Source organism: Ranitomeya variabilis, chromosome 4, assembly GCF_051348905.1.
Source record: "Ranitomeya variabilis isolate aRanVar5 chromosome 4, aRanVar5.hap1, whole genome shotgun sequence".
Classification (NCBI taxonomy): domain Eukaryota; kingdom Metazoa; phylum Chordata; class Amphibia; order Anura; family Dendrobatidae; genus Ranitomeya; species Ranitomeya variabilis.
The window spans coordinates 105164072-105180146 of record NC_135235.1 but is presented as its reverse complement, the minus strand read 5'-3'; the positions used below and the strand labels follow the sequence as shown (position 1 = coordinate 105180146).

The following is a 16075-nucleotide window of genomic DNA, read 5'->3' as shown; positions in this document are numbered from 1 at the left end:
GGAACACGATAGATGCTACTGCGTCGGAACCATTTTGTCAGAGAAAAAAAAATTAGGCTCCATCAAGATGGTGCCTGTGCAGTAGCAACGTTCCGATTGGTTACTCGGCACAATTCGTCTGATAGGTTCAATTTAAAGTCTACTTTATGGTCAAGGGTTGAAAGAATAGTGAGGTTAATAATGTCCTGCAATTTGGTAATCTTCTGGTTAGATTTACTGCGTACATATTTTCATTTTAGCTTGAATAAGTTGTTAGTCCAGACCAGGGGTCCCCAACCTGTGGCTCGGTAGCTACATGTGACTTGCGGGCCCAACATGCGTGGCTCATGGCTATCTGTATGTTTCATACATTAGCCTAGCATGTAGCTATGGAATTGAGATACTGATTTGGCTTTTATCCTAAGTCATATTGAACGACTCGTTAAAGGGTTGATTGTGACTTGTAGGATCGTTACTTCCAACAAGTGGCTCTATAGAGTTAAGTCCTCTTTTTCTCAGAAGAGGCAATTTGCATATTTAATTTCCCAGAGGAGCATTGCACGGCGAATAAGCCTCCTTACCTTGACACGCCAGCTGGTATGTCACTCTCCATAAGGAGAAACGTTACCCCTTAGACCCCAGTACAGAGCCTCTCACCTAGCCAAATCAGTTCTCATGCTTCGCACTGACGAGGGCCAACAGCCCGAAACACCGTGTCTGCGAATTGAGATACTGATTTGGCTTTTATCCTAAGTCATATTGCACGACTCGTTAAAGGGTTGATTGTGACTTGTAGGATCGCTACTTCCAACAGGTGGCGCTATAGAGTTAAGTCCTCTTTTTCTCAGAAGAGGCAATTTGCATATTTAATCTCCAGATAGTAACTTTTATGAGTAGCACGACACAGAAGAGAAGATCTGGATGTGCATATGCAGGGGTAGAGGGAAAAAATAAATATCGTAAGCTAGAAATTGGATCATAACGTTAGAGTTGAGCTTGAAGCTAGATGAGATGCGATAATGTGGTGGGTACCAGAATTCCAAATGATAATAAAGTTGTTACCCTTGAATGTAATTGTTTTGCCAATATGGGCAAAAGGTCTCAGTGTGATTACTGTGGGAAAGTTTTGGCTGTCATCGTACCGATCATGGTGGGCTCTGAGTGTCACTACTGTAGGGGCGCGGGCCTGGTTATGGCTCGCGACCATCTCTCAGAATTGAATGTGGCTCTCAGGGTAATAAAGGTTAGAGACCACTGGTTTAGACCATCAAGGTCCTACTAGGTAGTGAAGTGAGTGAGATACTGGTTAATGAATGAAGAAGTAGTTATTGCATTTTGTTGGTCCTATAAGAAAACCCAGACATTTGTCATACCTCAATCTTAAGTCTTGAAGAGCTTTTTAGCTTCAATAGTAGATCCATACTTAAAGAGAACCTGTCATGCTAAACACGTTGTCCGAGCTGCAGGCAACATGTTATAAAGCAGAATCAGATGACTAGAATGATAAATAGTTTTACGGGAAAAGATTCACTACTCTTCTCATTGAAATACCTCATTGCTCATTCTGGACTGGGGAGTCAAGAGGGTGGGACTTTTCCTATACTAAGCCAGTTATTAGGAAAGGCTGCCCACTGGACTTATCCTATACTCAAAATGAGCAGAAATTTAAATGAAAAAGTTCCAATGAATCTTTCCTCATATCTATCCAACTGCTCTTAAATCCTTTTCTATACCTGATGCTGGCAGATAAGACTGAATGTACAGTGTGACAGATTCAGACAAAAGTGTATGTATGTGTATATATACCAAATAGAAAAAAAGTGTGTATATATATATATATATATATATATATATATATATATATATATATATATATATATATATATATATATATATATATATATATATATATATATATATATATACAAATGCAAATTATTTAAACGCATTACAAATTGTTTATTACCAACACTTATAAACTTTCTGCTTTTTGTAATAAACCAATAAAAGAAGCAATTTAAAGAGTTCAACACAACTAATAAAAAAGTGGTTTCTCTAAATTAAGCACAAAATACCACTTTTAATGTCTACTGTAGACTCAGAATTGTTTAACCCCTTCATGACAAGCGTCTTTAGTATTTAATAGAGCACCATAGGCTGTTATGACCTGCCACATATGTGATACATAGCCAGACACCAGCTCCTGGCAGAATTCCTGACGAATCTTCGCCCATTCCTTGTGGGCAATGGCCTCTAGTTCACTAATATTTTGGGGTTTGTGTGCTGCAACAGCCTGCTTCAAATCACACCAAAGATTCTCTGAGGTTCAAGTCTGGCAACTCGGATGGCCACTCAAGAACTATGTTCCAGAACTTTTTCTAAAACCATGTCTTGGTGGATTTTGAAGTATGCTTGGGGTCATTGTTCTATTTGAAGGTCCAATAATGTCCAAGCTTCCGTTTCCTCACAGACGGCAGGAGGTTTTCTCCTAGGATTTCCTGATGCTTGATTGCATCCATCTTGATCTCCACACGCTGCCGTTTTCCAGTGCCAGAGGAAACAAAACAGCCACAGAGCATCCAGAGACACCACCATGCTTCACAGTAGGCAAGGTTTTCTTTTTAGTGTATGTTTAATTCTTACTCCTCCAGACACAGTCCTGATCCATATGGCCGAAAATTTCCAATTTTGTTTCATTGCTCCACAAAACAAAATCCCCAAACATCTATGTACCAGGTGATAATAGCCAATACTACTACAAAGTGCTAAAGACTCTCGTCATAAATGGGTTGAAAAATTGTGAGCCTGCAGTAATAAGTAAAAATGTCATTTTATGTTGAATTTGGGAAAACTTAATAAGTAGGGCCGGCTCCAGGTGAAAGAGTCTCAGTGGGCCCCTTTAACACATACCACAATTCATGATGCACAGATACAGCAGAGAAATATAGGTATAGTACAATGCCAAAGATTTAACTTCTTACATTACATGAGTGATATCTATAGCTCGAAATCGGACAGTATAGTCCTCCATACAGTATTATGGGCACAATATATTGCTCTGTACAGTATTATGGGCACCACATAGTGTTCCATAGGGAATAATGAGTCCCATATATTGCTCCATACAGTATAATGAGCCCTATATATTGCTCCATACTCTTTAATAGGTCATATATTGCTCCATATATAATGGGTCTCATATAATGTTCCATACAGTATATAATGGGCACCATATAATGCTCCATTATATAATCGGCCCCATATAATTGTCCATACAGTATAGGATAGAGTAAAATGAGCCCCATATTGTAAAGATTATAAGGGATAACTCAGGAGACTCTTTGCATGGAACAAGACAACTACAGGACACCGTTTTATAAGTGGTAAAGTCTATATTATCACACGGTGATTCAAACAGGTGCAGAGAGAAACTCAAGTTCACAACACTTGGTGTAAATATTAAGCGCAGCTTAACAGTCTATAGGGAACTTCAGAGGAAAATGCAAACACGCAGAAAGTCTATGAAGCACAATTATTCTTGAGGATACTTGACACGAATAAGTCCTTGGTAGTCCAAACACAGATAGATATGCTTATAAGGCAGTTCAAATAATATCTTAGCACAACCAGGGAGGCCTGGGTAAAAGTCTCAGGTTTAAGCAGAGCAGCAACAGCTTACATGTCCAGCAAATGCAGATGGAAACAAACACAAGCAGCCAGATGGAGGATTAGTGGAAACCAATGTATGCAGCAGAAACTCAGAGCTGAGTAGCAGGATCTCTACACAGGTTCACAGGAGCAGGTGCAGGTGCAAAGCCAGGGAGTCATCAGGAGCTGGATGCAAGGCAGAATACTTTAGCACAGACTAAAGGCTGGGGTGGAGTTATATAGCAGGAAGACACAGTGCACATGAGACCAAAGACGCCATCTTGGAAAAGGGCAATAATGCACAAAAGGTAATCAAAATGTTCAGAGTCCTGACACATATATTGCTCCATACAGTAGGAGTCCCATATAATGCTCCATACAGTATATGATGGGCCTTATCTATTGTTCCATACAGAATGGCCCCATATAATGCTCCATACAGAATAGGCCTCATATGATGCTCCATACATGATGGGCCGCATATGATGCTCCATGTATAATGGGCCCCATATATGATGCTCCAGTGTATATGGGCCAATATAATACTTCATATATAATGGGACCCATATATGATACTCTAATGTATGATGGGCCCAAATAATGCTCCATATGTAATGGGACTCGTATATAATGCTCTAGTGTATAATGAGCCCAATATATGATGCTCCAGTGTATAATGGGCTCCATATATTATACTCCAGTGTATGATGGACGCATATAATGCTCCATATATAATGGGACTTATATATGATGCTCCAGTGCATAATGGGCCCAATATATGATGCTCCAGTGTATGATGGGCCTCATATATTGCTCCAAACATCAAGAAAAAAAAAAATATTCACCTCTGCTCGCTGGCCGCTGCTCTGCTCCACCGAGTCACCGTTTGACGGCTCTCTGCACCCTGACTGTTCAGGCAGAAGGCATGCCCTCTGACCTGAACATCACAGTCAGAAGACTCGGAAGACAGTGGAACGGGGAGAGGTAAGTATCGCAAGTGCCAGGTTCCTGATCAAGTGGGGGGACCCACTCACAGGCATGGGCACAGGCACTGGGCCCCCATAGCGCCCCAGTGTCCCTGATGGCGAATGGGCCTCCCGCCTGCTCAGGGCCCCGGCACTTGCACGGGTGCGCCGGGTGCTGACCGTGGCCCTGTATCAGGAGGGTGGAGAGGGAATATATGAACTCTAAAGTCTATTTTGCTCATATCATTATGTTCAAAGTAAACTTTAATTTGTTCTCTTTCAATCCTCCTGATGATTAGGTCAAATAAGCTATTATAAAGTGTGTAAAAAAAAAAAAAAAAAAAAAATAAGTAAGTAAAAAAAATAATATATATGTATGTTTAGTTTCTAATGAATGTAGCAACACCATGCCAAAAACTGGTTGTTCGGCAAGTCAGTTAGTGCTGTCATGTCACATTCATCTTGTTAGAACATCTCCCCTGGAGCTACATATATTAATGCAAATCACAATCTGTAATTAGTGTCACGTCAAACACTTGAAATTCAATGCTTATTATGGGTTTTAAAAACTGTAGCGTGCAGTTCCATACGTCTTAAGTTCACAGAGACTGATTCACATCATGTTCACAGCTTTCAACCACTTGATTGTGTTTTTTTCCCTTTTCAAACTGACAGTCAATGGACAATTCTGCCTTTATTGCTATGAATGAATTCTTTGTGTCCAGAAAGGTCAGAAACAGTGAGGACATGATATGTAATGCCAGTTACTATGGCACTTGCATTTGCAATTCCGTTTGGGGCTGGTGGCTGTGGCGCTCTTGTAACTTAGGACACGCAGACTTTTTTCAATATTCATTTTTAGGATCTAACTTTTTCTTTTCTGCCTGTAACAGGTGAATTTCCTACAGAAAGAGAGCCAGGTAAGAAGAAATGAATTCAATGTCTATTTTGGTTGCAAGCAATGAAAGCTGGAAACGTCAACCTTGAAAACTCTTCACTTGCGCAGATGACCGGCCTCCTTCAGTAGCTGAATCTAATGGGGATTCTCAGTCCTCCTCACTGGCTGCCAAAGGATTTCGGAGTGTGCGCCCTAATCTCCCATCTGAGTACAAGCCACAGGTACTACAAGCCTTTCCCTGCCTATTCTCTGCTACTACACTAACTTCTGTCCTTATCTTCAGTTTGGATTGTCTTCTCACTCGTGGCTCCAGTTTTCAATGTGCTTCTTTTCAAATAAAAGTATTCAATGTTCTTCTATAGAATAGACGAGCCATTAAACCCGTTAATTCATTTGGTGCATTTTCCTTGTCCTTGCTGCTCTTGATAAATATTTTCTTCTCTCTGTTCTTAGTGCTTAATATTGAGTAGTTCTTCATAACTCTTTTTGCTTGTTCCCCTTTGATAATAATTCTTTTGATGGCTTTCAGATTACTCCTATACAAAGTACTATGACTATATAAAGTAACTTTTATTCATCTATTATTAATTAAACTATTGTTAATGTTTATGTAAAATTATAAGACTAGATTAAATTGGTAAATGCAGAAGATATTCATATCTTTCAGGCATTACATTACGTCATCTGCTGAAGTGGGCACTTTAGGTTTGTGTTAGGTGGCTACAATTAAAAATATGGCATACACTCCCAACACCCCCTACAATTCTATGTAACTAAACCTTGATCACCATAGGATCCAAGTGTTAGGCCTCTATTACCAAGGCTTCATGCACCTCTCGTGTACCTCTCGTGTCCACCTACAAAGAATGGAGAGGTCTGTCATTTTTTTCGTAGGTACACAACTGTGAGAGAGAATCTAAAAATAAAAAAACAGAAAATCACATTGTATGATTTTTAAATAATTAAACAGCATTTTATTGCATGAAAGAAGTATTTGATCGCCTACCAGCCAGCAAGAATTCTGGCTCTCACGGACCTGTTAGTATTCCTGTAAGAAGTCCTCTTTCTCTGCACTCATTACCTGTATTAATTGCACCTGGTTGAACTTGTTGCCTGTATAAAAGACACCTTCCCACAATCTCAATCAATCACAATCCAACCTCTCCACCACGGTCAAGACCAAAGAGCTGTCTAAGAACACCCGGGACAAATTTGTAGATCTGCTCAAGGCTGAGATGAGCTATAGGACAATAGGAAGCAACTTGGTGAGAAGGCAACAACTGTTGGCACAATTATTAGAAAATGGAAGAAACACAAGATGACTGTCTATCTTCCTCGGTCTGGGACTCCATGCAACATCTCACCTTGTGGCGTAAGTATGATTCAGAGAAAGGTCAGGAATCGACCCAGAACTACATGGGAGGACTTTGTCAATGACCTGAAGAGAGATGGGAGCACAGTCTCAAGTATTACAATTAGTAACGCACTACACCGTAATGAATTAAAATCCTGCAGGGCAAGCAAGGTTCCGATGCTCACGCTAGCACATGTCCAGGCCCGTTTGAAATTCGCCAATGACCATCTGGATGATCCGGAGACGGCATGTGAGAAGATCAAGTGGTCAGATGAGACCAAAATAGAACTTTTTGGTATCAACTCCACTCCTCATATTTGAAGGAAGAAGAAGGATGAGTACACCCCAAGAACACCGTCCAAACTGTAAAGCATGGTTGAGTAAACATCATACTTTTGGGGTACTTTTCTGCAAAGGGTACAGGATGACTGTATCGTATTGAAGGGAGGATGGATAGGATGGATTTATCGCGAGATTTTGGCCATCAACTTTGTTCCTCAGAGCATTGAAGATGGGTCATGGCTGGGTCTTCCAGCATGACAATGACTTGAGCCAGGGCAACGAAGGAGTTGCTTGTAAGAAGCATTTCAAGGTTCTAGTGTGGCTAAGCCAGTCTCCAAACCTGAACCCAATAGAAAAATCTTTGAAACTCAATGTTGCCCAGCGACAGCCTCAAAACCTGAAAGATCTGCAGAAGATCTGTATGGAGGAGTGGGCCATAATCCCTACTGCAGTGTGTGCAAACTTGATCAAGAACCACAGTAACCGTCTGACCTCTGTAATTGCAAACAAAGGTTTCTGTCAGCTAAATCTAATGGTCACTACTCCATGCTAATTCTCTTGGATCTCTCCGCAGCATTCGACACTGTGGATCATCAGCTCCTCCTCACTATGCTCCGCTTCATTGGGCTCAAGGACACCGTTCTCTCCTGGTTCTCCTCCTATCTCTCTGACCGCTCCTTCACTGTATATTTTGCTGGTTCCTCCTCCTCTCACCTTCCCCTTACTGTTGGGGTTCCTCAAGGAACAGTCCCTGGCCCCCTCCTCTTCTCTTTGTATACTACCCCTATTGGACAAATAATCAGTAGATTTGGTTTCCAGGACCATCTCTATGCTAATGACACCCAATTATACACTTCTTCTCCTGATATCACGCCTGCCTTTTTTAGAAAACACCAGTGATTGTCTTACCGCTGTCTCTAACATCATATCCTCCCTCTATCTGAAACTGAACCTGTAAAAAACTGAACTCCTAGTTGTGTTCTCTCCCTCTACTAACCTACCTTTGCCTGACATTGCCATCTCCGTGTGTGGTTCCACCATTACTCCCAAGCAACATGCCCGCTGCCTTGGGGTCATACTTGATTCCGAGCTTTCATTCACCTCCCACATCCGATCACTGGCTCGCTCTTCTTATCTGCATCTCAAAAACATTTCTAGAATTCGCCCTTTTCTTACTTTCGACTCTGCAAAAACTCTTACTGTTTCACTCATTCATTCTAGTCTGGACTATTGTAACTGTCTCCTAATCGGCCTCCCTCTTACCAAACTTTCCCCGCTCCAATCTGTCCTGAATGCTGCAGCCAGGATCATTTTCCTCACCAACCTTTACACCGATACCTCTACCTTGTTCCAGTCATTATACTGGTTACCTATCCACTCCAGAATCCAGTACAAAATTATTACCCTCATCCACAAAGCACTCTTTGGTGCTCAGCACCACCCTACATCTCCTCCCTGGTCTCAGTCTACCAATCCTACCTGTGCTCTCCGTTCTGCTAATGACCTGAGGTTAACATCCTCAATAAATCAGAAACTCCCACTCCGTCTCCAAGACTTTTCACATGCTTCGCCAATTCTTTGGAATGCACTACCCAGGTTAGTACCATTACTCCCCAATCCCCACATTTTTAAGCGTGCCCTAAAACGCATTTGTTCAGACTGGCCTACCGCCTCAACGCATTAACCTAACTATCCCTGAATTGCCCATTCAAAAAACTTAAACCATAATCAGGTTCCTTGCATCATGTTCTCATACATTTTATGCATTTAATAGCCCTCTGTGTCTGTACTGTTACATATTTAGGTTGTTTAACTGGTTCATGCAGCCTTACACTATGGCTGGTCCGAACAACGAAAGCAATTGTTACCATCCACCTCTCGTGTCTTCCATTTTTCCTCATAGTTTGTTAACTTGCAAGCAGGGCCCTCACTCCTCCTGGTATCTGTTTTGAACAGTGATTATTGTTATGCTGTAATGTCTATTATCTGTACAAATCCCCTCTATAATTTGTAAAGCGCTGTGGAATATGTTGGCGCTATATGAATAAAATTATTATTATTTTTTTATTATTCTGTAACAAATATTAAGTTCTGTTTTTCTATTGTATCAAATTCTTATTTCAAGCAATAACATGCAAATTAATTATGTAAAAATCATACAATGTGATTTTCTGGTTTTTATTTTTAAAAGTTGAAGTGTACCTATGATAAAAATTACAGACCTCTCCAATCTTTGTATTGCAAAATTGACAGTATCAAGTACTTATTTTCACTACTGTATGGGCTAAATGTGTTTATATTGGTCCTGCAGTCATATGGAAATGCAAATTGGGTCCTTTTGGGTTCTGTTTGACCAAAAGACAGAATAGATATGGATTAGTGTTGTAGTGGTAATTTAATGTGGCCTATGAAAATAACATAAACCACATTGTGCCATCTATCACCCATAGGTCATAAGGGCACCAGTTTAACGATAATTTAAAAGTTATTGAAAATCACCTTATGCCATTATAGCCTATGTTTGTAAGAATAAAGAGTTTACAGCACACTATGAATAGTATAAAACTGGGGTATTTATTAAAGGGCTTGTCCGGCCTTAGGCTACAAGTCTGAAGTCATTTTGTGTGACTGCAAACTTGTGAAGCCTCACATCGCACGCAGGATTCTCCGGCATCAGGAGCAATGCAATTTGAATACATGCTATCACGTGCCCACTAGACGTGCCTGGCCTGGTTCAATGTAAGTGTACTGAGCGAGGCTGGACACAGTCGGAATGTGGTCGAAAAGTAATGCAAATCACATACTGTACTTGTGCTCCCTGCATTGGAGAATTAACGCACTCCGTGCACACGATGTGAGGGTTCACAAATCTGCAGTCACATAGACTGTCTTCAGACTTGTAGCCTGAGAACAGGCAACCACTTTAACCAAAAGACAAACTCTACATCTCAACCATTGCTGGTCTGTGTCCTGCACTTTCAAGTTACTTTTGGGGTATCACAAACTCTTCTATCTATTTTGGTTAATGAATCAGGGACCAAAGCGGAATGCCTTTGTAACACATCTTACTGTTTGCCATATGTTGTTCTGCTACCGTTCATTAGACATTTATCATTGACTAAGGTGACAATTGCACCTGTATTATATAAATTTCAGGAGTGTTCCCTGGTGCATCCGCTGAGGGTGAACAGGACTTGTTAAATACGGTTGAAAAACACTTGTTTATAACTGTCATCTTTCTACCTCCCCCCAAAATTTTATTTCATTATTGTTCCTTGAAATCAGGTTCGTTTTATGCTCACAGGACCTGCCTGCAGTTTCCTTCTAACATAGTCATAGTTATTACTTTTCTCCCCCTTTCATACTTGTCAAAATAAGACTGATTTTGGGTCGTACAGACAATATCTGGAATCCAACAATAAATGCCTACTCTTTTGGGTTCATTTGATCATTCTGAAATCAGATCAAGAAGTTCTTTTTTTACCTGTATTAACCCTGCTATTCTCCTGGTTACCACTATACACTTGTTATCTTCCGGTCATTTTTGACCGGACCTAATAAAGTCTTGATTTTTAGCTAATTTAATTGTTTTAATTGAATATTTTTTGCAGTATTATATTGTATGTGAACCTGGTTGTTTATAAACAAATGAAAAATGGAAAGAAAAACGTACTTTTTATTTTTTTTGTCAAAACATTTAACATGGCTTTATTGGAATATTTATGCATATTGCATATTTGCACATACAAAAATAATGATTCATCCAACTGTAAACTATAACTAATAACAATAAATGTATGTGTAAATCTGCATGGACCAAAAGGACCTAAATAAATTGATAAATAGTAGTAGATGTAATATATAGTCCAAAATGAGATTATAACTCCTTTATTTTGCTCATAAAATGGCTGGAGATCACTATAAAAGGCTATCGGTCATTTTTGACCGAAGAGTACAAGTGTATAAAAAATTGTGGAGCAAAAAGTAAACATAAAAAATATATATATAAAAATACACATAGTAAGAACACCTCAAATGAGGAAAAGTCAATCAACCACAAGTTTCAGAACCGCATCTTGAATTTTTTTAAAAATATTAAAGTTCAAAATCGGTCGTTTTTGACCGAAGACAACAGCAGGGTTAAAAAAGAGAATGTAAATTAGATATCAAACTGTGAAAATTTCTGTATACATTAATTCAAGATATCCTGTCCAATAAGTGGACTGGGAAGCCTAGTGCTTTACTGGCAGCAATACCACACTAGTGCATACAGTTGTACACACCTAATGTATGTTTGGAGGCATACTTCAAATGTGTCCACCAAATGGCCTTATTCTAGAGGCATAAGATAGAAGATTGTCCCCAAGAAATTGTATCATGACATTAGGTTCACAGAGGTTTTTCAGATGATGTCCCAGTGGAAAAGTTTTAACCACTCACTTAGATAATATTTAATTGCTGAAATTGCCAAGGATCACATCTGTATGATTATCGACAGTACATACAGTGCATAGACATGGGAAAACGTTGTGACCTTAACAAAAAAACCCTAAGATGATGTTTATTTGGATGGGTTGAGACATCTGGGAAATAAAGTCCCTTACATCTGCAGCTCCGTGTGCTCATCTGCATTGTTGATGGCTGCAGGAGTTGCCTACATTTTCATACAAACAGATAAAACAGATCAGACTAGTACATGCTGTCATCTTTTTTTTTTTTTCTAATGGATCATTAGTCCGTGTGAAAAACTTATGTTGTAGAACTCGTACAAATTCTAGCCTTTGTATAACGCCTGCTTTATGTTGGCACGTGAACCTTCTAACATGACTCCATCCTATGATATCCTCAAGAATCTCCTTTCGAGTCACACAAATTCAGTTTCCTAATTTATGCCTTAAAAACATCATGTTTCCATACGTCTTTGTAATACTCATTATTTTCTGATCATTTTTTCCCTTTTCTTTTATTTTCTTTTCAAACTACATAAAACCATGTAGAAATCTATCCCTCCTCCAATCCCTCCTCCTCCCAAAGAGGAGAGTTTTGCATGGCGTCCACATACTAACGCTAAATTTTCTTACCTAAAACCTGTGCCTATTTTAGATGGGCTTTACCTAAGTGCCCCCAAGCCCTATACACCGCACGTTACGGGCACACCTCACTATTCTACAACCGACGTTTCTGCTTTTCACCAACAAGTATCTCCTGACCACCCAGACTTCCCTGCCTCTCACTCTGGAGTGGAGCATGTTGCTAGTACTCCCCTGCTGCCAAACACGTCACCACCTCACCAGCCTAGTGAGTCAAGCGGTGCAGTCAGAAGTGTTGCTGGAATGAATTTGAGTCATGAGCCCAAAGCCGATAAAAAGGTCAGCAGTCTATATGTAGCTTGTTTATCTAACAGCACTGACCCAGCTGCATCTGAAAATCCCACCAGCGTTGCACATGATAAAACAGAGGGTGCTGAATTGGGAGCTGATGTAACTAAATCACCAGCCACGAACATTGTTTCTTCAATAATAGACACCGGAAAATCCCCACCTCCCGTCCCTCCCAGGCCATTCTTTGACCCTGTCCCAAGTAAAGATTCTTTTAGCGATGGTGAAATAGATACTTTCTGGAGTCAATGTCCTCTACATCGAGAAATGGGACGCACAGAGCCAGATACACAGCATCCTGCTGGCCGTGTCAACATGACTGCAAAGGAACCCTACTATACATCAAAGCCTAAACCATCCCCTGGGGCGCAGAGATTCCATGGCATGGTACTTCTTTTCCTGTATTTATGCACCTTGAGTTTGACCTTACTCCTTGATCATCACCTAACAATGTTCTGTTTTGTCTGCGTATGTCTATCCTAATAGTTTTTGTCACATTTTCAGTGAATTGATACTGTCTCTTGACACAATCTTTTAATTGTTTTGTCTGCATTTTAGCACTTTTTTGCACTTCATTTTCACAATGTTCATTCCTTCCAGAAAGTTGAGAATTTTATATTTAAGAAATTTAAAAAACACTTGATGTGATTTTGTATTTGCTATATAATAACTGTTTTTACTCTTTTTTTTTTTTTATGTCTATTGCTGTTTAGTGCTGTGTGTCACAATGGTGCACTCTCTCTCCAAGCCATCCTCAGCATGGTTTTATTGGACATGTGAACGCATGTCTTCTTCTCACAGCTGCACACTTTTAAGTATATCAGTTTCCGCCGTGCGTAACGACACCTTATTTCCCACAGGATGGCACTGCAGTCACAGCCCAGCCTGAGGTTATAGTAGTCCCACTCATCCAGGTTAAAGTTGAAAGAGAGCAAGAATCCACTTCGAGCACTCCACCACCACCTCTTGTACCCGCTGGCAAATTCTCAGCATTCCCAGAACCTGCCACCTCTAACTTGGCTTTTCCGACACTTGATGATTTTATACCCCCTCATCTGCAAAAGGGATCAAATCCTTGCTCTCCAAATATTTCTATATCAAACAATCTGCCGTCTTGCTCCCCGCCTCCTTCACCGGTTCCACCGGTAACGGAGGACTCGCACAGAGTCTCGGAACTTGATAACAGTGGAGCCATCTTACACACAGTAAGCTGCTGATACCTTCACTATGTACTCACAACATAAGATTTCTTTACTAGCTTACTAAGTACCAACTGGTCAATTCCTGCCTCTTGCCAAAAAGCATGACTAACTGTATCTCCCTCTGTTCTGTGATGCATGGACTCCTAACTGTGTTTTGTCCGTTTAACAGTGGCGTCAATGATGTCTGTTTGTGTTTTTTGGAAATAGTGGTTGTCTTAGTATAAATCATGTTGAAAATCATATAATGGTATGCGAGACTGAACCGTTATATGGAACTGTGTATAAACAAATTGTGCAATGTGTGTCATGCTGTCCTGAATGTCTTCCACTCTCCAGGCGATAGCACACCTGTTTTGCATAGTTGAAGTGACTCTACAGGCGTCTAGTTGTCTCTGTCCGGCGTGACGATGCAAAGCTTATTTTTCTACTTGTCCCAATGAAGCCAAGTGAAGCGATCTAGTTTCATTAGATACTGCATGTGTTTGCATGTCTGACTAGTTACTGTTAAAAAGGATCCTGTCACTCTTTTCACAAACTAGGTAGATAATCTAACCGAGTGTGCTATGTCCAAACGCAATTGGATGTCCGTAGAACGTCTTTGAGAGGTGATTTTATTTTAGAGATCTCTAATTAAATTACTTATGCTTTGTTTGTAGGAGCCTGTTACAGAAGACATTCCTGTTTCCAGCTTGAGCAATGATAAACCTTCTTCTTTTGCACCTATAAGCAGACCTTCTGTGTACCCTTCTACTACCACTGTAAATCCCACCATAGTGCTTTTGCAGCATAATAGAGGTAAGGTTAATGATGAGCATGAACCTAGCCATAGGATGGGTTCTGTATTTAATGATTTTATGTGTCCTACAATATTCAAGTATATTTCCTGTATGGGTTTTCTTTACCAATTTTGTATAAATTTCTGTAAAAATACTAACTCTACTGCATCCCCTTCTGTATTTCACACTCGGGACAGTCCAGGAAGCTACACGGATGTAGCAGCTGCCAACTAATGTGATGGCTGTGACATGCCATAGCAGTAGCATTGTGTGCCTCCTCTATTGGCTCAGTGTTCTGCATATTCAGATGAGCTGAGCTGCACAAATAGCATTGTGGTGGCTGCTAGATCTGTAGGTAGTTGGTCCCTGCTCAACTAAAGAGCTGCCTTAGCTCCTGTGTACACTTTCCACATGAGCACCTCAAGCGGCTTTTTAATACAATAAATCCATCAGCCCTACCTACGTCTCAGCTTCTTGAACCCCTGTGATTGTGACAGTGGATTTAAGTATACTAACCACTGAATCCACAGATTTAAGCCCCAATATGTCTGGTATTTTGAATGTCAATCTTCATGGAGGCAGTTCTGACATGAGATGCCCCAAGTCGTCTGGTATTTTGTGTGTCAGCCTTCATGGTTGCTGAAGCAAAGTACCCCAAATTCATTAAGAGGTGTGTGTGCAGCTTAAAGGGGTATTCTCAAGCTGCTTCTTGAGCAGTTCAGAGCAATGCTTATTTTCCTTACTTCCTGGTTCCTGGCAGGGCAGGCTCTCCTGCTTGAGTGACAGCACTGGTGAATAGAACCTTAGTATTAGTAGAACTATAAGGCTATGTGCACACGCTGCGGATTTTGCTGCGGATCCGCAGCGTTTCCGCAGCTGCGGGTCCGCAGCGGTTTCCCATGAGTCTACAGTACAATGTAAACCTATGGGAAATGCAATCCACAGTGCACATGCTGCGGAAAAACCACGCGGAAACGCAGCGGTTTACATTCCACAGCATGTCAATTCTTTGTGCGGAATCTGCAGCGGTTTTACACCTGCTCCATAATAGAAAACCGCAGGTGTAAAACCGCAGTGGAATCCCCACAAAAACCGCGGTAAATCTGCGGTAAATCCACAATAAATCCGCAGGAAAAATCGTGCAGTTTTTGCCCTGCGGATTCATCAAATCCGCTGCGGAAAAATCCGTAGAGGATCTTTCTACGTGTGCACATACCCTAAAGCTCAGCACAATTTCTGCTGTAATACATTCAGGTATTAGTGGATTATTCTGGAGTGTAGAGATAACAAAGCATGTGAACAAGCACACTGCTCTGGGCAGCCAGCGAGAGCTGAGAGCCTGTGATTAGCAGACCTGCTGTGAAAGCTACTGTGCTGGTGATGGAAAACTGCAGCTCTTCAGAAGATGAGGAGGATGGAGGGGAGCAGATATATCTCTATCTATCTATCCATCCATCCATCCATATATATAGCTATATCAATGGACTTTGGAGAGCTGACGGGCATGTTAAAAGGGTTGTTTACTCCTAGGACAACCCTTTCTCAATCTGAATGCTTAGCTCCCTTAAAATAAAGACGCTGATACTTCCCTCT

The 16075-nt window shown here is 40.7% G+C and overlaps 1 protein-coding gene across 1 annotated transcript in view; it reads left to right on the top strand.

Annotated features, from left to right (window-relative positions):
* LOC143769959 (sorbin and SH3 domain-containing protein 1-like) overlaps positions 1 to 16075 on the top strand; it is a 272947-nt gene that overhangs the window by 122905 nt on the left and 133967 nt on the right. Inside the window, exons 7-11 of the mRNA XM_077259068.1 lie at positions 5486 to 5512; positions 5599 to 5711; positions 12124 to 12891; positions 13365 to 13709; positions 14363 to 14501. Of these exons, the coding sequence (XP_077115183.1) occupies positions 5486 to 5512; positions 5599 to 5711; positions 12124 to 12891; positions 13365 to 13709; positions 14363 to 14501 (1392 nt within the window). The remainder of the gene's footprint in view (positions 1 to 5485; positions 5513 to 5598; positions 5712 to 12123; positions 12892 to 13364; positions 13710 to 14362; positions 14502 to 16075) is intronic.